The 21,786-nt window shown below is 36.9% G+C and overlaps 1 protein-coding gene across 4 annotated transcripts in view; it reads right to left on the reverse strand.

Annotated features, from left to right (window-relative positions):
• Positions 1-1,892: 1,892 nt before the first annotated feature.
• Positions 1,893-21,786, reverse strand: part of CCDC91 (coiled-coil domain containing 91) — a 124,726-nt gene continuing 104,832 nt past the window's right edge. For 3 of the 4 annotated variants that reach the window (XM_032688468.1, XM_032688466.1, XM_032688467.1), the window contains one exon: positions 7,215-8,730. In XM_032688468.1, the coding sequence (XP_032544359.1) occupies positions 8,611-8,730 (120 nt within the window). In that variant the 3' untranslated portion in view covers positions 7,215-8,610. Of the gene's footprint in view, positions 2,053-7,214; positions 8,731-21,786 lie in introns of those variants that run through there. The other variant, XM_032688469.1, reaches the window with a different exon arrangement.

Below are 21,786 nucleotides of genomic sequence, written 5' to 3' on the forward strand. Positions count from 1 at the left end.
TAACAGCAGGACAGAAGAAGCAGGGCAGAAGTGTGACACCCTCCTTCAGGAGAGCAACCCCATTCCAGCCACGGCTGCTCCCTAAGGGATTTTATCACAATATCTGAAGTTTTCTTTAACACCTTACCTCCTGGGGCCCTGTAAATCTTAAATTTCATAAAGGAGGAAAAAGGTTTTCTAGCACTTGCATTTCCAGTGGGAAGCTTGACGATTAAGGAGTCCAAAACCATAAAGCACACTAAAAGAGCACGATTATTTACTATTAAAATGACAAAAAAATCCACTCTATGACTTCCAAAAATAAAGGAAGATCTTGGAATATTTTATTATAATATTTGACTAGGGTTTTATAGCATTGTCAAACACATATACATTGGGGCCCTAGTTCACAGCTCATTTAATGAGAGGGAAACACAAAGGGAGAAAGTACTCAGCTCCTCAGACATGTCAAAAGAACTGTATACATCACCTCTCTACCAAAGCAGAACCTAAAGCTGAATGATATGTCATGCCATTTCTCAAAAAAAACACCAAATGTCTAAATTGAGGAGGAGGATGAAAACCAGTCTTCTGAGGAATTCTGTCCCATCAGCCAATTTTAAGCGCTGAGGGCATGGGACTGGTGCTTGAAACACACACTAAATCCACACCATACCTGTCATTAGAAGAATGCTGGAAGTTTTGCAGTACTGGCAACCTCTTCCTCTATGGAAAGACATATCAGCAGTTTTCACTAGTGAAACCAAACATAAAATTCGAGATCTTTCCATACATTCAGCTTCCTTTCAGTGGAGTTTAACACAATGCACAAGAGGCAGCCATGTAAAATTCAATGTTAAAAGGCCAGTACAGTAGCACAGCATGTGAGGAATCACTGCTGAGCACCAGATGTATCCTCACTGTGCAAGTGTGCTAAAACATTTCCCTCCAAGATTCAGAAGACATTTTAATCCATGGAAGCTGGGGAGTTCTCCCTGCAAATTTGGAGTAGAACAATAAATTTGGTCAGAGGAATTGACAGGAGATGGAAGCGTCATGTTCCCGGCTGTACTGCAGACTGGAATACTTTTCAGTGGTTCTCTCTTTCCTTGTCATAGAATCCTTTTTGAGGGTGGTACAGCTGATTTTCCCACAAAGGTCCATTGTCAAGAAGGCAGGGCATTGGCTAGAAACAATGAGAAAAATCCTAGTCTTGTTGTTTAACAGCAGGAGTAAAGTCCACTAGCAAACTTTGATTTGCAAGTCAGCAAACACATGGGTTCTGGTTGATTATTCTAGGGTCTTTCATAATAGTATAATATTTTTTCAGAGCACTGTGAAAAACATTACTGACCAACAGGGTTTCTTAATCAGTTAAACCAAACCAGTTGGTCCCCCAGTTTTGTCTTCTTGAAAGAAAAAAACATATTCATTGCATTGAACTCAACAACAGAGAGTCTTTAAAGTGTGTATAAACTCTCACTATAATGTAGAAAAACTTTTTTAAAGTTGTCAACTGGCATTTCTGAGCTCTGTCCTGGAAATGGACGTAATTAAATTATTCATGACACCAACAGTATACAAGGCATATAAAAGACTTCAATCCACTTAGTAGTTTAACCAAGAGGAAAAATAGGAGCAAAGCATGTAATTGTTACAGATGAGTGAGCTATATGATTGCTCTGTGAAAAACAGCATGAACTTCTGGATGCTTATGCATGGCAATAAATATCAACATTTGGCCCCAACATACAATAAATCAAACAATCATCCATTTGAATCTTTCTTAGATATGGTGAACAATGACCATGTCATCCCTTTCTTCAACTCACCTGTTCTTTGAAAAATTTGCTGAAGTAAATTAGTCTTGAAAATGTGAATACACATTGTGACTGTGATATTTATATAACATATGGGTATAGTCAAATTGAGTGCAATTTCATGCTTGCCCTCCTTGTAATAATTTGCATTCTTCTGAGTATAGTTTTGTAATTCATGAGCTGTGTGACCATCAGTCTTTTGTAGACCTTCTTCACTGCTGCATGGAGCTTACAGGAATTTTTATTCCAATCTCTGCAAATGAAAAATTATTTCATTCGAGACCCAAATACATTTTTTATTCCCAAGAAGATGATTAGATGATATGTTATCTTTGGATGCAACATCTGGATCGCTTTCCATTTTACTTTGCAGACGTGTAAAGACTTCTCCATTGTGCATATAGCTTTGTTTTTAATATTAGAGTAGAAATCAAGCACGACTATGTACATCATCCTGATACAGTAGTATCCCCAGTGAGCATCATTCCTCCAGAGAAGCTCCCAAAACATTCTGTCCAGGATGCTCAGGAACCTCTATTGACACTTGTCAGTCTAATGTTTTGGGGTTGCAACATGTCACCTTTGCAATGCTTTCAAGCTTTACAAAGCTTAAACTTTTATTTTGTATTATTTTATTTTATTTTGGCTGTTTGGATGTAATTTTGAAGTAAAGATTCTCATGTAATAGTATTTTCTGAGATGAGACCTTCTTCTTAGCAGCAGTATAGTAATAATGAGAGACACATTTTCCCTCACCAAGGTCTCAGACAACAACTCATCTGCCTTCCCCACTATTCCAGGAACAGAACAAGTGCTGACATTTTTTTCAAAGAACTGATCATGAAATCTGCTTTTGATATAATTTCTCAGTATGTTTCCAGAGCCATACAAAGACAGAATTGTGTGCGTTATATGCATTGTGGCCTCAAATGTAAGAAATGCGAGGAAGGACGAAATGTTGACTGCAAATAACCAACAGCAGAATTCCTACCGACTTCCTGGGAGCCAGCGTTCCACAATCACGCTCCAAATATGTAATCCATGGTCACAATAAAAGAGTGGGATGTTTAGGTAATGGAATTTTTAAAATTATTGCCACAAAAATAGAGACTGACCATGCATCACCATGATCTTCTGGAAAATTTATGCAGCACAATCGACGTGAAGACTTAACCAATGCCCTAATTTGGTAGTAGTACAAGAACTGAAACACCCTTCAAATTCATTCAGTTCTCTTTCTCCCTTGGCTTAAGGGCCTCCTACAGTATTCTGTAGCGGGGATCAGTCAGGATGAGCTTCTTTTTAAATGGAGAGAGGTGCAGTTTTTGAGAGAAGACAAAATACTTTAACTTGAAGAAAGAGAATGAATGGCAATGATTTGACATCTGACAGTGATCTATACCTATTCATACAGACTGACTATCAAATCTGGAAAAAAAATATACATTTGTAGCATTTTGTTGATAATAATATTTTTAGGATACATATATTAATAAACATCTCACTTTTCTCCTAGTGTTTACTGTCAAACTGTTTAAAAATGTCATCTGAAAAGATGTAGAATAGTTTGACTCTTTATTCAGTAACACGTTCTTTGTGCATTGCATTATCCTTGCTGGACAATGGAAAGTATCTAAAAAATGCTGGTTTTGTAAGTCTGAAATGAGAGGAATTACAGGCAATATAAACAAATGCGAATCTCTGATGCACATTAAAACTGTTATAATTACACAGCATGTAAGACAGGGATAAAATACTGATACCACATCTATCACAGAAAAGTATTGTTATTTATATTACCATAGGAAAATAATAATTATTATCACAAGAAAGTCCTACCACTGGAAGGTGATACAAACACAAAACTTGAGAGAACAACTTGGGTGGTTTCCCTGTGACTGTCCAACTGTTCAAATATGACCCTAATTCAGCAGCAGGATCAGTTTTACGTAGGCTTAAAAATTAATGAAGACAACTTAAATGATGCTAGCAGATGAGCCTTCTTGAAGCCTCAGAAGAACAGTATCTCAGAAGAACAGATCACAGAAAAGAAAATATTATTTTGTCAGTTACTGCAAGCACATTGAATTGAAGGCTAGAATTGCCCCCATGTAAAAAGCACTTTCCAGTCCAATGTTTCTTCGGCATGTTTAAAATCCATTGATGAAAAATTAATGCCACAGATGTCATAAAATCTTTCTATACAGCATTCAGAACAGCCAGGTAAAAAATTTTAAGACAGTCTCGTCCACAAGTCGGTCACTCCTGCAATGGAGTTTAACAGTGTAAGCAAGCCGTGTGCTCTGGCACTCAGAACCCCCCCGTGCCCTGGGCTGCACCCAAAGCAGAGTGGGCAGCAGGGCAGGGGAGGATTCTGCCCCTCTGCCTCCTCTGGGGAGACCCCTCTGCAGTGCTGCCTCCAGCTCTGGGGGCCCAGCACAGCAAGGACATGGAACTGTTGGAGCGAGTCCAGAGGAGAGACAGTAAAGTGATCAGAGGGATGGAGCAGTTCCCCTACAAGAAAAGATTGAGAGAAATTGGAGAAGAGAAGGCTTCAGGGTGACCTAACTGGGGCTTTCTAGAACCTGAAGGAACTCTGCAAGAAAGATGGAGAGAGACTGTTTACAAGGGCCTGGAGTGACAGGACAGGGGCAAATGGCTTCAAACTGACAGAGAGTAGGTTTAAATTAGATATTAGGAAGAAATTACTTACTGTGAGGGTGATGAGACCCTGGCACAGGTTGCCCAGAGAAGCTGTGGTTGCCCCATCCCTGGAAGTGTTCAAGGTCAGGTTGGATGGGGCTCTGAGCAACCTGGGATAGTGGAAGGTGTCCCTGTCCATGGCAGAGGGGCTGGAATGAGATGATCTCTAAAGTCCCTTGCAACAGAAGCCATTCTGAGACTCTGTGATAATTCAGACAAAGGAAATTATGGACTTCAGGTAGCTCAGTGTGGAGTGCAATGAAATGGGAAAGCAGGAAGATGCACATGGCCAGTTAGACCAGGTTGTGCTCTGTGCGTTAACATTTCCCCAACTGGCATCAAGAAAGTCAACCAGCTGGAAGTTGCATTGGATATGCCCCAACCCAGCTCATTTTATATTTGCACTTAGTCCATTTGATAACTGCACTGACACTGTACATGATCGGAAAGTGAGCGTAAATTATATCTGTCCCATTGATGAACAATCTTTGTGGGTGGTTATCTCCTGCCAGGAAACCAGACGAAATCTTACCACATGTTCCTGTTATCCAAGAGGTAGGGAAAAATCTGTAAACTCAAATATGTGGACATAGGAAATACAGAGGGGAAGAAGATCTAGAGTGCTGTAAGGGAGTTTTAGTGTGAAAAGGAATTAGGCTCTTTAAGGTCATGTCTGCATGGACAATTTCAGACAGTCAGGAATTAACACTGCCATTTACTGAGCTGGCAGGACATGGCACACTTTTGATTAGAAGCCAGTGTAAAAATCCCCAAAAATCTCAAAATACTAATGTTATCTCAGCCTTTGGAATGACAACTGCTGCTTTTCCTTCGTTCTGCTGCTTAACGATGGAGTGAAGGAATTCAGTGCTTCAAGGCATTCAGGTGTAATTTGTCAAGGAGATTCCTACAGCAAGGCAAAAATTCAAATATTCCCATATCTTAAGTAGAGGTAGTATACAAAAAACTTGTGGTAAATGATTCCCTTATTGTGAAGGACTTGTACACGCATAGTCTCAGAGCCAACCTAGAATCCTGTAATGGAAGCAGATAGGGAGCCAACAGAAACCTACAGAAATGTAACACAAATGTGTAGGACTGTATGATATCACAATATTCAGTATTAACTTAGTGTAAACTATTAGCTACAAATCACACTGTTCTGTTCTAGAGCTTCAAGTAGAATTGTTAAAATAGAATGGGTCCAATTGACACCAACGAAAGAAATATTTTATACACTGGATCTTCTGTTACCTTGCCTTTTAGGTCACTTCTAATACACTAATGCACAAAACTGATTGTTTAAACCATGCCTTTACATAACAAGATTGATGGTGTATTTCTAATATAAAGTACATAATCATATCATGTATATTATTTGAGCTTTGGTGGTCTAGTTCTTGCATTTTGATTCTAAAGATTAGTTCCAGGGTTTCTTGTTCTTCCCATTACAGTCTTGTCAAAACAGTAACACTGTCAGCCAGACCTCAGAGGCAGATAGTTCTACCCTGTAGACCTTGAACATGTTATTTTCTCTTATATGTAATTCTTCAGTCTGTATTAGGAATAAAAAAAGAATAAAATAAAATTGTGATGTCACCTTCTAGGAGCTAGACTGGGTTTTGCAAACTTCCTAGTTTTAAACTGAATTAGATATCAGGAAGAAATTCTTTCCTGGGAGGGTGGGGAGGCCCTGGCACAGGTTGCCCAGAGAAGCTGTGGCTGCCCCATCCCTGGAAGTGTTCAAGGCCAGGTTGGATGGGGCTCTGAGCAACCTGGGATAGTGGAAGGTGTCCCTGCCCACGGCAGGGGGGTTGAATTGTACGATTTTTAATGTCCCTTCCAACCCAAACCACTCCTTGATTCTACGATTCCCTCCTCCCAAATTTCCACAAACTGTATTATCCTATGGTTATACAGAAATACTAAAAACTAAAACCAAGCTTTAAAGCTTTGGATGCAATGTGGGAAAGGTGGAAGTTATTGCATGCTCCAAAGCTCGCAGACTGGATCGGTCTGTGTGTGCTCTATAACTAAATTTCTCCTCTGAGACTTGGAGTTTCAAATGTAACTCAAGCTCCAAATATGATCTTTTATTTCTGTGGTCTAGTGTGCAATTTTGCTTGCAGGGAACAGAGGAAGACTAAAGGACTAAAACTGTCAAAGGTAAGAAAAAAATACCTACAGTTCTCTGTGACAACCACAATATTCAAGAGCTGAGATTAAACAACCCTATGTTCCAATGGGAAAGATACACCATAGTTGACAGTAAAATCTTACTAAGCTTCTCCAGAAAGTGCTTTTACATACTGTTGCAAGTCAGAATACAAACCTCTTTATTAGGAGAATGCTAATAGACTCCCAAGGCTCTGGCTTTAAGGGGAATACTCTGATGTCTTTAGTAAAAAGGAATAGTGCCTCATGTCCAGGCCAAGAAGTAAAACCAAGTTCATCTAGGAATGTGCTCATACCACGTTTCCACAAGTACACATCTATTGTGGTACAGCACTAGACAACCTATTTCATTTGATACTGCCTCTACATTACAAAAAAATCCACGTGTACATCTGTGTCATCTTTGTGCAGTTGACGAAGACAAGGACACTGTGACGAAGACACTGGCTTAGAAACAATAAATAAGTAGATGACTTGTTAACACTTTTTTTTTTGTCTGCCAAAAAAAATAGAAACTGATCAGTCAATCAAGAAGTATCAAACATAAGATCAGATTTTCATCCATTTGCAGGGTATTTTTGTGTACACAGAAGACAAAATCTTTGGCTTTGATTACAAAAACGAAGCGCAGAAAAAGATTTAAATAAAATTCTAAACTTTCTGTAATACATATTTCATACCACCAAATACTTTATGCAACCATTTGGTGTTTCCTTATTGCTCTACAAGAGCAATTTATGAAAAGTGACTGCTGGTGCAAAAAACCAGCCAAACAAAAAACCCCAAAGTACTGCTGAATAACAAGAACCACACTAAAAAACACCCATAAGTCCCCCACTGAATCACAAGCTCACCATAAGAGAGATCACTCTTAGTTTATTTCCATACCTAAGTGTGAACACTTATTTTCCCTTATTTCATTCAGCACTCTTTTAAAACTAAGGCCCCAAGTCTACAACCAATAGAGTGCAGGCACAGAAATTCCACTCCATCTGCTGTTAGCAAGACTAGAAAGACCTATGACTTGATCCGAAGTCCAGTAATGTCTGTGGGGAGCTTTTCTACTTCCTTCATGCAACTCAGAAAGGGCATCTGAGGTCAGCAAGCTGCTCTCCTTATTCTGTCAGAAATTCCACTGAGGCAGTACAGTATCAGTCTCCACATAATTACATACATCTTCTTCCTGAAACTGAGGTCAGTCACATTAATCGTAATTTCATGAGAAAATTACTTTTGGAATTGAAGTAGCTCTGTAAAACAGAAATAAAATACATACCATACATTGGCTATGGCAGTGTTTTGCACTACTCTAAAAAGATGCACTGTTTAGTTTTTAAATTCTCTATTACCAGAGCTGAAGTTTTTTATAAATGATTAAAGAAATGCCTGACAACACTCTTATGTATCAGCATTGATTCCTCTGTTATACATTAAAACCAGTAAGAAATAATAAGCTCCTCAGGTTTACCTGAGGCAATGGACTTGGGTATATACTGTGGAAATAGAGATGGATTTATATCAATATTCAAGTAAGTTTGTTTCAATTTTTTAAAATATCAAAAATAACGATGAATCACATCAACACATGATGCCAAATTTAAAACAGACATAACAGGGAAATGTTTTCATCAGTGCTACAAGTTACCTAACACTTCAACCATGGGTTACTAGAAAATGCAATGAAAACAAAATCATAAAAAAACCCAATTTTTTTTCTCATGGATTTTTTCCCCTTCCATATTTACAATCTGATAATAGCAGTAAAACAAATAAATAAATAACAGAACATCATCCACACATATTTCTATCAAGCATAGTTTCAGATTAACCTTGAATCAATAATACAATCCCAAAAGATTAGAATATATTCATCACTTGCTGAATTGAGATTTGCAGCTTCACAGATCACATTGTATCAGTGGTACCGGGAATGTCAGTCTCTGTTTTCCTCTGTGGTTGGCTCTTCCTTTAATAAAACGTTTAACTGTTTCTGTGCACATGAAAGGAAAAGTTCCAAACTATGCAGATTTCTCTGACGGACAACTTGATCAAGCTGTAGAAATAAATAATAATAAAAAAAGATAGATCAACTTTAAAAAAACTGGAAACAAACGCCAGGGTTTCCTAGCAAAAATTCAACCATATTACACAACAATTCAACACTCAAATGTGACAACAACAGAAGAACCTGAGTAATTTCAGTGCATGCAATTTAGTAATAACTTCTCAATGAAGTATTTGAGTTTCTTCAAAATAAAATGTACATAAGGCTAAGACTATCTTTAAAGCTGTGAAATGCTGCACAAGATATTTAAGAATTCTAAACAGCCTAGCTGGCACACCAGGAAAATCCCCCCGGAATCTTTTAAAATTACAGCTGCCGGTTTTGTAAAAGATACTGCTTCTGCTTTAAAATGGCCACTATTTATAACCGCATATTCAAAACTTCAAAGCCCACTGTAAATTTAAATGGCAGCATGTTCAAATAGTTCCCAGAGGAAAAGTTGTAATACTGCTTTGTTTACTCCTACATTTTATTGGGTACCCTACTGTCAGACAATGTGAACTATACACTTATTTGCAGTAAAGACAACGGCCCTTCCTTCCCCACCAAAAAATATAAGAACACCATAACAAGGCTTAGTAGGTTATATCATATATATGACATAAAAATAGGGTTTACTGAAAAGCATTTGAATTTTCTTAATATCATAATATTAATACATGAAACACACTGCAGAATTCCTTCCACTTGAATTTTGAAGTTCAAATGTCCAACAGATAACATCACAACTGAGCGATGTTTTCAACTTGACTATCCTTAAATTCAATCAAATACATACATAACAATGACACAGGGGGAGACTGAAAGGCAGTGTAATATAAAAGTTATACCACTGGAGAAAAAGAAAGTAATGGAATTTTGAAGAAGTCCAGCACTTCTGTCAGACTGCTCTACACAAGTCTATATGCAATGTCTTGACTGATGGCAAATGGATATGCTTTTCAAATATCGTGCCTCTTTTACCTCACACTCACAGCTTGAATTACAGCTTTCAACAAAAACTGATCCTGCGGTATCACTCTGCACATATATACTTTGCAATCAGCAGTCCAGTTAGTTGCTCTAACAATCACTTGAATTGACATTTGGTTTTATAACAAACTATTTTTTTACATATCAACAGAGAATGCAAGGTAAAGTTAGGATAGCTTCCCACTTCACTTTGAAAATGCACTCAGGATAAAGCTGCACTGCTGTGATTTAACACACAAAGGGAAGCATTTATGAGCCTGTGCTTTGCTGCTCCATAAGTTGCTCTAACATGCAAAAGCAGGCTCTGGAAGCTGGAATGTTTTGGCAACTTGTTTCAACAAAGATGAATGTGTCAAGTCTAGTCACCAGCAGAACACACATGTATTTTCTAGACGCGACACAACCATAAAACTCTCCTTCAGTAAAAGAATCACAGAATGGTTTGTGTTGGAAGGGACTTTAAAGATCACCTAGTTCCAACCACCCCTGCCATGGGCAGGGACACCTTCCACTAGACCAGGTTACTCAGAGCCCCATCCAACCTGGTCTGCTTGGGTTTCTACTTCTACAAATTTCCAGCTGCTGTTCAAAATTTGCATCTCAGCAAAAACAGGCATTAGTGATCCATGCACAGCCTGATGTGAACCTTGCCCACTGATTTACAGCAGATTTTACAGCAGATCTAGTTCAATTAAATTTCAGAAAAGTCTGCTCTTGATTTATTCAAGTAACAGCTGCTACTGACATGAAAATGGAATAAACAGCAAACTGACCTCTTAGAAAGCTGTATCTAGAATGGACAGTCTGGAACAAATGAACAAAATAAACACACTGTTGTGACGGTGTATCTCCTCTGATTTGAAATGTACCTTGTCTCCTTCCCATTTTCTGGTCCAAAACATACAGAACATTTTGCTCGGGGAAGCTTGAAGATGTTTTTGTGTTTGTTATCTATATTTCCTTGGGGAACGGGCAGATATACTGCAATTCACGTAATATCATCTGTTATGTCTTAAACATGAGAACCTCTTTCAGTACACATATTATGTCATCAGATTCTCTTGCTTCTGGTATATCAGCTGGTGGAGCTCAGAAACTGAAATTCATTGGTTTCATTTTATTGCGTATTATATCATCTATACTCCTAGATTTCTATCTATTTTCTACTCTTCACTGAGCTTAGACCAAAAGCTTTGGTTCCATTTTTTTTTCTTGCAGCCCTTCCTTGCATATTCTGCTTTAAAGAGATCAAAGTAGCTCACCAGATGTGTGTTCTGATTTGCTGCTGTTAACTTTCTTTACCAAGGTAGCAATCTCAAATTGTACATAATTAAATTTATTTCACCAAGTACTAATGTAAATGTTTAATGTGTGGAGTGATTGGCTGCAGTACGAACCAAGCAGAATTTCTTCAGGTTTGAGCAAGATTTTAAAAGTCTCAAATGAACTAAGCACACCTTTGGGAAGTCTTTGTTGAACTCAAGTGTTTAGTTGGTAGTCTCCATTTGTGCATAAGAAAAACTTATTGCTTGTTAAAAGTTTATGTAAATTCTATAACATAAAACTTCACAATTCAGTTCCCCCTTGTTTGCTCAGTTTATGAATAAGCTTTGCCTTGAGCAGGACCTTTTAAAAATCTTCCACGCCACAGTAAATGACAAAACAATCCAAAAAGACTTGCGATCTCCACATAACACAAAACGAGAAACCACAAAATGATGCTGGCTTTGAAAATGGTACATTTGAATGTATTCAAAAGGAGAATATTCTCATTAATGGAGAAATTGGCTTGGTTGGGAAATAGAAACAAGTCCAATGAAGCTTTGTTATATAATATATTGTTTAACTAATTGTTAGCAAAGGACACGTTTTTTTTTAAAAGTTCCTCAACATTGCTGTGCTCCTGCTTGCATAATATACTGTAAGATGTGAAAACATGCAAGTAAGGCATTTTAAATCTCGTTTTTCCAAACAGTCTTCCCTCTATATTTTTAGGTTCTGTTCACCTCATGGAATGATCTCATTATTTAAACAAACATAAATGGACATCTGGCAAATTCAAACTGAATGTGACTCATATGCAAATGTGATCAGTATGAATAACGTATTTGGGATGTAGCACTCACACAACCCAACCAACCCAACTGCTCTAATTCTACACATACTGAAAAATACATCAGGTTGGTTCAGATCTACCAAGAGAGGCCATTTTTTTACATCCTACCATCACTGTTATTATTACTAATCAATGTTTCTCTTCCACCATATGAAATCTATTAGTTCAAAGTTCCCAATTCATTAGACTGTGTCCTACTAGCACGGTTTTAATTAGGTCAGTTTTAATGGTCCTGAACTTCATTATTTTAAGTTAGTCAACAGTACCTTTTTAACTCTGTACAGATTTTTTTTTCTTCAGAACCAGAGGCTGCCTCTCTAGGCACTTGTATGGACCCTACTGAGAAACTGGCTATGAAAGACTAGGAAAAGCAGTTCCTGAATTCCATAGGGTCTAACCAGTCCTCAAATTCCCACAATCATTCAGACATTGCATTTACCAAAAATGAGCCGAGTCTTGCAGGACGTTCTAACACATTCACTGCTGGGTTTTTTTCCCTTCAGTTTAAACCTTCAGTCCACTTTTGAGGTCTAAGTGTGGTTCCACAAACCCTTGTGGCTAAAGACGACTGGATGAGACACTCCGTGGGGTCCCACCTTAGTCACATCCATAGACCACCCAGGATGACATGCCTTTGAGACATGCAAGGCTTGACCTAAAGGGAGGCACAGCCTCAGCAGAGCTCCTATCAGTGGATGTGAGAATTTGACTTGGGAAATAAAAAAAAAAGGCTCATGCCTGGTGCACAGTATTGCCACCAGGCAACTGCTTCCATCCCAGGTTGCTCTGTTTTCCTTTAAGCCATCTCATCTTCCCTGCTATCACTTCATCCACACATAGCTCAAAAAACTCCAAAGTTAACAATTATTCTTAGCTCTACATTTTCTTAGCTTAATCATGTCATTCAAATTTTCTATGAAATGGAATGAAAGTCTCCAGGGCTGATGTCTAAAGCAGAAATTAGTTTCTTATACAATTAACTACACATGCACATCCTCCATACCTTCCCCTTACAATATCTACCTGCAAATAGGTATGTTTTCGTGGCATACATGCTCATCTTCCTCTACTGAATATTCACCAACCCTGTAAATATTTCAAATTTCTAGAAGAGAAACCCAGTCAAAATTCTATAAATTATGTCAGAATTATATTATCCATTTCTAGGAAGTAATAAAACATCATATGGAAAATATAATTTTAGGTTTAGCACTGAAGGTTTATGGATGAATCCTGATCTCAACATTGCAAAGATATATTTCGTTATTAATTTCACTGTGACCTGAAGTTCACCCAGAAAAGTGAAGAAAGCAAAATTAACGTTACATATGGCTCTATAATTTTCCCTTTTGTATGAACTGTTTAAAAGTGTATTTTTCGAAACTATTTTTCAGATAATACCACTTTCTAATACCAAATGTATTTGCAGCTGTAGAAATAGTAGCTACATTTATTTAAATATGTATTGAAAAATTTACCTGTACTTCAAATGTTCATCTGAGGATTAAATGGACTTCTGCTCACTACTCTGGCTTTCTTAGGAAATACACTAAGAAGTACATCAAGAAAACATTTTAGCAGTGATATATATGTTTATATTTGCCATATAAGGGAGAGGGTCAGTGGGAGAAGACTTAAAATCCTCAAAAGTATCCTTGTCACTCAAAGAAAATCATGCGGACAGGAAATTTCAAATGCAAAATGAATGTTTTGGGGAATTGAAAATACACAGAAAATGGGTAAAGAGAATGGGTTCTGAAGATGGAGTTAAGCAGGTCCAGGTTAGTGAGGTTGATATAAAGGTCTTCCATTTTCTTTTCCATTTACTGTTTACAAATAGCTACTTGTTGGCTATTGAATAGGTAATTCTTTGAAGTTGAATACTGATTAGCCACAGGTTATTATTTAAAGACGTTGTCCTGGCATACTTTCATTTTTTTCAAAAGACTCAGTAGTATAAGCAAATCTACATATTTCCTGTCCCCTATCTAAGGAATGTTCAGTAGAAAGGGGACATTTTAATACTGTGGGTAAAAGCAGTTGAAACTTCGTTGTAATATTTGTTAAATTTTGTCTCAGTTTATTTAGTCTTAATTTCTCTATATATTTTTATTATTGATAAATATACAAAAGCTTTGTCTACTTGCTGTTTGCAAACTAACTGTAATTTCTATTTCTCATTTTATATGGTTTTGTATTAGATGAATTTACTAACTAAAAAACTTTTTTTAAAAAAGTAAATATAAATTGAAGAATGATAACAAACATACCTCAGATTATGATTTTTTAATAATGTCAAAAAACAACTTTGCAGAAGATGAATATAAGTCTAAACTAACAATAAAGTGAACTTATATTCTTCCATGAAAAGACTCCAGAATAATCTTTCATTTTATTCTATAGTTTATACTTAGCACTGTTTGATCAACACTTAGATGGATGTGTCCATGAAGAAGAGAACATTAGACAAAAAGCATTGATGATGACAGACTGCTTTCCTAAGTATTAATGTACTTAATTATTAAGGACTAGAGGAACAAATTCAAGTCTCTTTGAAATCAGTGGGATCTGAAATATGTGTTAGTTAAGTACAAGGAAGAAACTATTCTGATGCTTGATTTGTTCATGCACATAAGTAATTTACTAAAAAATTCTGTCAGTGGTACTCTTTCCTCTGTGCAGGGAATCATTCCACAGAGTCAATAAGATGTTGAATATATCCTATGTTGCTCGTGGAGCAATTAATCCAGATGTAACACAACTGCTTGTTTAGAGCCAACCATTGATGTTGCAACTGAATTTGCCTTTCGGTATTTCTGTTTAGCCTAAATACATGTATATTGTAACAATATGGAATATTTTAAAATCATTTTAGCATCAGTTTGCATTATAAAATACAGTTATGGTCCTTCTAAACAACGGTCTGAACTTCAGTGCTAAGTGAATAAATGACTGCAATTTAAATCTGTGGCATTTTCTAAACATTTTTAGAGAGAATTTTTTTTTTTTTTAAATCATGGTTTTTCTTGTATTATTAGAACCTTAACTTTTGTAGACTCCTCCTGCCCCAATTCATGGTGTGAAGCAAACCTTGAAATGGACTGTTGCAACTTAGGATTCTTTGCATGTACTGTACCAGATATTGGCCAAAAACGCCCAGAGTTCAGCAGAACATTACAGTGTAATTACACACTCATAAATGTCTTCTCACACCTTGATTGGTAGATGTCCCTCTTAGAGGAAAATCCAAAGACAAGGGGTTTGTTTGGTACAATTTTTATGATATATAGATAGGTTTTGTTGTTTCCCCCCCCCCCCCAATTAACCCACACTAGTGAGTGATCCTGAGATGATCCTGAAATGTTCTGTAGTTGCAGAAGTTCAGCTACATGATTATATTTTCTAGTAAAAGTATGGGCCTAGAACTCTTTCCCAATGCACTAATGTGAACTTCTCCCCACAGAGTCAACAGAAGGCTTTAAAAAAAGTCCCTAGCACATTAAGTAGACCATATAAAAAAATTATTACCTTGAGGAACCTGCAAATCTGAGAGTTGGATGAGGAAACAATGAACTGCTTCCTCTCATTTCTGTAATGGATGAGAAGGAAAACAGATCCATATGGTACATATGTGTAGCAGAGCTTATTTTAGAGTTAATCCCAGGACAGGACATTTTTGTCTGTCCACCTGTGAATTTCTACTATTGATAACACTTACTAAGTATATAAAAACAAGGTTCTTCATGGCTGTAATTTATACAGTATCTGCTACACATTAGAAAGTCATCAGTGTTCAGGACAACCTCCAGGAAAGAGTGATGTTTCATAAATTATATTGCCATGTGAAAATGTTTTTTTCTCTTTAAATAAATAATGCTGCAACTTCTAAACCTTAAGGATTTTATGCTCTGAACTTGATCATTAAAATAATACCATATGTTGGACACATCTTTAAAACATATTTCCCTAGTTTCTGAAGGTGGTGGGAAAACACCCTGTCAACCCACTCAGAATCTCCAGTCTCCCAGCTGGACACATGAGTGTAAGAAAATACTAACTTTCCCTCATATAAATAAGAGAAGGAAATTTGCTTTCAATCAAGGAAATTAGATTGAGTGCATGAAGGACTAAAAATGGTTCCAGCACCTGCTCAGACTACTGGAGAAGGTGAAAAATAGGCACTTTTTAAGCCCACAAAAATAATAATGGAAATGTTTATGTGCATTAACACATGAGCAATGTTGGGAGTGACCCACCTGCTTAACAGATTATGAACATGGGGTTCCTTGACCAAATTATTTATAGACTATCACCACACACTAAAAATGTGAAGTTACTGTAATTGCTACTATATTGGTCTAGCAATCTGATTGTCCTGGTTTTAAGACACAGATTTCAGGACTCTTGATAAACATACAGAAATACATGAGAACAGCATCCCTAAAACTGCTGAATGATAAATGGTGAGTGTTTGGCCCTGGCAAGTGTCTGCACAGCTTCAGAGACACACTAGATTACAGTCTCCACAAGGCAGGCACGAGCAGGAGACTAATGACAATGTGGCCAAATTCATCAGATCACCTCCTCTGACATGGAAGAAAGAATTAGAAAAATAGCACCTAAATAAAGGATTTGTAAGTGCTTTCTATCCAGGCTTGTCAGACCCTCTGTGCTCATGGAGCATGGAAATTCTCAAGAGTTTTCTGTTAATTTTCAACTCTTTTAAGTACCCAAGTCAGTTTTGGGCACCTTCACATGCTGTTTTAATATGGCTACAAATGACTTGGCAGAGATTACACAGGGCCTCTGTGGAGCATCATAACCACAAATCACCATCTCTCCAGTAAAATGCCTGAGGACTATCAAACCATGCTTCCTGAAAACCCTGAGTGTAGGGCTGGATGATAGATTTGGTAGCAAAGATTTGCTTAATTTGTAAGTATGCATACATGTTCCAAACTAATCCAGGGTAACCACGCTTTGTTAAAAGCAACAGCAATCTTCCTACATGTAAAAATTACTATTGTTATCAAACCAAATAAAAAATTTTTATCTGATGGGCTCATGTTGAATCATGCCCACAGAATTGCCTTACAGTACCAAGATGATATCTACAGAACCGAATTAATTAAGCTTAACTGAAAAGTCAACAGCAAATGCAGGTATTAATAATAATAATTTTTTTTTTTTTTACTGAGAGAATGTATTTTGCATTCTTGGGGGATAAAAGAGAAGTAATTATTGCATCAAAAGCATTTGCAGTGTATACAAACTGAAAAAACCTACTTTAATAATGTGCATGACTGTGAAACCACAGGGTAAACCTTTCCACAGTTGTATAACTGCTATGCCATTGCCATGAGTGCTTTCTGATTCTGCATTAAAAGGAGGCTCACCAGGAGCACAACTTCCTTGCCTCTAAGAAGTACAACAGATGGTTAATAACACACATCACAGAGAATCAGTGCTTTAGGCTGGGAGCTGTAAAACCAATGTTATAAAGAAAGTTGAAACTACAGACAACATAATGAGTCAGACTATATTGAGTCTACTTAGACATCAAGGAGACTGGAGTTGTATCATGATTATTTGAAGGTTCCTGTGAAACTGTGACACTATATGTCACCGGCTGTCTCTAAAGGAAAGTGTCCCCTAATAACACACTGTAGTTTGGTACACACTGAAGTAGCATGAGAAAAATCTTACCTCTTGGTTTTGAGCATCACTTGATTTAACAGCCAGATTTTCATTTTAATGAAACTTTAATTTTTAAGATGTGACAGGATGAAACAGTACATTCTCGAAGGCGTAGGCAAAGATAGTATCACATGAAATACAGGTATCTTTCTAAAATTGCCATTGTAGGTTAAAGTTGATGGATTCACACAAAGAAATTAAACAAAGAAAATCAGCCTGCAGTGAATCTATGATAAAATTAGCATTAAGTCAGTGGCAAGTATATACATGAATTAGGATAAGTAATTAAGCATTAAGGGCCAGGGAACATAAAACTAATTTTCTGCCATTCAGACAGAAACTTTTGAGACCACACTTAGTATTGGACTTCTTCAATATTGAGACAACTGAATCTTTTGATAATGATTTTTACGTACAGTCACATTTTACTGGAAAACTCAGTTGGAAATTTGAAGCCAAACTAGTGCAGCAAAATTCAGGACAGCTGCTAGAGAAGCACTTCACAGAGCTGCAGCTGCAACAATGTCATCAAAGACAAGAAAGACCTCCTTGTTCCAAAACAGACCCAGATTGAGTACCCACAGCTCTCAGCAGGTCATCACTTACAGCACCACAAGCAGAAGATTCTCAAGGAGGAAGACAAAATCACCAGCAAAACATAATAATCTGCAGACTTTATGCTCCACACAACTCCAAATTCCTTTTGCAACCATCAGCCAGTGGAGACTTCTCAACAGCACAGTTATAGTGTATTACCCAAAGCACTTTGGTTACTAGACTGGCTATTCTGCTGCTTTTCCAGAGGTAGATCTGTATTAAGGCTTTGGAGTGAAATAATAACATCAAGGACATACAACCACAAATAGATGAGCAGTTTTTTAACTCAGCAATACTTCATTTTACATTTAAAAAAAAAAAAAAAGGATAAGAAACTGTTGCTAAGCAGGGTGGAGTGGGGGGAAAGGGCAAGGGAGGGAAAAACATACTTGACCACAATAATAATAATATGAGTCAGTAGCCTGCAGCCAAAGCAGAGAAATAACATATATACATATTAACTGTAAGTCATTGAAGCATCTTGCTAAATTTCTAACACATGGATAAAGACTTGAATAAAAAAAATAAACAGGAAACCACATCATTTTGCTTCATCTCTCTAATCTTACTATTGCAGTAGGTAAGAAAATTTACTTTACATGTTTTTCAAGCGTCACAGACAACTTGATTAAGTCTCAAATTTTGATCCCACTGGGTTTGCTGTGGGAATCCAATTGCAGGAAATAATCATAGGAAAGATTCATCAAAACACATATGGTAAGGTCAACTTTCTCACTTACTTTTTCAAATCAAAGTACATCAGAAGGTTAAAAACAGCAAAAGACATACCTGACAAATGGAACAAAGAAGCTGCAACACTTGGGACAAAAATAGCTTGAAAATTTCTGCATATAATTGGCAATGAAAAATCTCCAATAACTCCCCAGCTAAAAACTCAACAAAAAAAGTAAGTAGATAAAACTATTGAGGTTCAAATATCTCCACATAAAAGACCTTGGGTGTAAATGAGAAGCAGTAAAAAAACCCAAAACCAACCAAACACTGAACCCTGAATATTCCTCAGCTGTAGCAAAACCCACTCAGAATAATGTATCCTTATGCACAAAGGTATCTCCTCATTTTATTTGTGCATTGAACAAAATAAAAAAATAATTTCCCCTCAAAACCATACAGCCAATAGAATCCGCTAAGGAAAGGGACTTTCTGGTGGCTCTGCAATTACTCTGAGCTAATCTATCCTGGTACACGGACACAGAAGTTCTACAGACCATCTTATTAAGATGAGTGTGATTTTTGGATCTTCACAACACAAATCCAGAGACCACAAAACTGTCCCTGCATGTCACAGAAACACAAAAGAGAAAAGGGCCTTCTGTGTTCTGTCTCTGTCTCTTCGGGGCTCAATGCCAACATAATTGAAATGGTATCACAGAAATCTCGGGATGGACGAGACCGTGACCCATCTTCTGATCTTTGCAGTGGGAACTCACAATAAAGTCAATCAGAGTGGAACAATTGCCTGTTCTCTTTTGCAATCTGACAGTCTTGCAGGTGCATGCCAAAATGCCTTTGCTGAGCACGTCTGTCATTAACTTTCTAAGACTCTTTAGGATCCCCTTGGTGCCAAGAGAATGGTACAGCAGGGACTTGGAAAAAGCCAAGAAGTTGACCTATGACTAAGAAAATAAAATTGCAGATGATATTCTTAGCTTTAATTAATCCAAGTTGATCATACTGAACTGATTAAACTTTCCATCTAGTACAAAGAAATGTGGACTACACTAACTTAAAGAGCAAATTCATAACTGTTGCTGTGTTAGCAAAATACCTAGTTACATATATTCCAAAATTCTAAATTAAGAAATGACAGTGAAATACAAATCTGGTTACAAGAATATAGATGAATTTGAAGGACAAAGACAGCAAATGAATAAGGGTTTTATTTTAATAGGAATGATGAAACTTCACAAAGTCCTCGTCCTCAAAACATTCACTTATTCAGTCTACTAGAATATTAAATGTTTAACCTTCAAAATTCAGCTGACCTGTCTAATTTTCTCACTAGGATGGCAAAATAAGGGTATTCATGTTGGATGGACCCACACACATGGATGCATAGATTTTTCTGGGTTTTGTTGTTGTTGGGGTTTTTTTGTTAAATTACCTACTCCTAATTTATCTAAAGGACTCTTGAAAATGCCTCTGGACAACAGTCACAAGTTGCATTGCAAAAATGAGTAATTCCACAAAACTAATTAAGCACTTTGAATTTTTTTCCTCAACTTAATATTAAAACCTATTTTGAGAAAGTTGTACAGAACACAAAACACCGAATCTTCAAACAAGTGATCTGGTTACAATTCTCACATTTCCAGAAATACAGTATAAAATTCTAACACTGAAAGAAGAATCAGGAACAATATAGGAGAGCCTCACTTACAGGGGACCAGAGGTGTGTAAGGATGCCTCGCTTCCTCCTGTCACACAAAGCCTTCCTAATGGACAACAGAGAAATATAGAAGCCTCTTCTCCTTTCTTATCAAATACTTGAAGAATAGAGGGACCCTAGATGACATTTTCTATTTCCCCTGGACCTCAGGTGTTGCTTAATCATGTAATGATGTGAAAACCCACAGCACTATCCACAGATAGATACATCTGGGTGACACTCTACAGTGTCCACTGCAAATCTTTATTCCTGTGAACAGCCTATACCCACAGAGCAAGTTGTATAATTATGTGATTGCAGACCAAATCCAAAGTTACTCTTGCAGTAATTGTAATGATACACATTGGATTAAAAACACAATACATCCAAATCACAAGAGTAGCTTTGAAATAGGGTAGTATCCACTCATCTCGCTGCGGAACATTATAATTCATCCTGTTATTTTTTCCCTTTTTGGCTTTGATGGCACAATATTTTCTCAGTAATAACACCATTTGATTTCGGTTTCAACTGGAATCTTGCCTGACTAAAGAGTACAGGCATAATCTCAGCCTTTGTAGATTTATACACTGAGGTACAAAAGGATATATAAAACAGTTTTAACTTAAGTAAAGAATTTCAGACTCTGGCAGTTTTACTCTAAAGTAATTGCAAAAAACATACAATAGGTTATGTATGTAGTTTCAAGTAAATCGCTTTCATCAGCATAAGTGATCACTCAAAGAGTTTGAAAATTATAATTTTGGTTATTTAACAATTTCCTTTGGATTTCAATGAACCTAAGTGGTAGAGAATTGTATTCTTTGCCCCTTTCCATTTTTAAAAGACAGAGTACTATAATTTCAAGGAAATTAAATATTCCCTTAAATGCATGATGTTTCACTATTGAAAAGCTGCAGAAAAGTGCCATAAAACTCTCTAAAGAAAAATGTCTAATAGGATCGATCAATTGAAATACTGTATCCCTCCATCAGGAACTCTCATTTAATTTTAATATTTTGAAACAATAGTTTCAAACCTTATAGAGACTTAAAAGTTCAGAAAAAAAAATGCCAGGCTCACTTCCACATCCCATGCAGTACTGCTTCAGTATTCCTTATCCACAGAGAAGAAAAGGAGAGCCAGGTGCACCAACTCATCTTACACTACAACTTCCCATAAATCCCTTGCTTAATCCTTTGGATTTATACTGCTCTTTGAATTGGGTAAAGGAGTAGTGTGAAAATGCTCCTAAAGCCTCAATGTAAATGTT

The sequence above is a fragment of the Chiroxiphia lanceolata genome, chromosome 5 (assembly GCF_009829145.1).
Source record: "Chiroxiphia lanceolata isolate bChiLan1 chromosome 5, bChiLan1.pri, whole genome shotgun sequence".
NCBI lineage: Eukaryota > Metazoa > Chordata > Aves > Passeriformes > Pipridae > Chiroxiphia > Chiroxiphia lanceolata.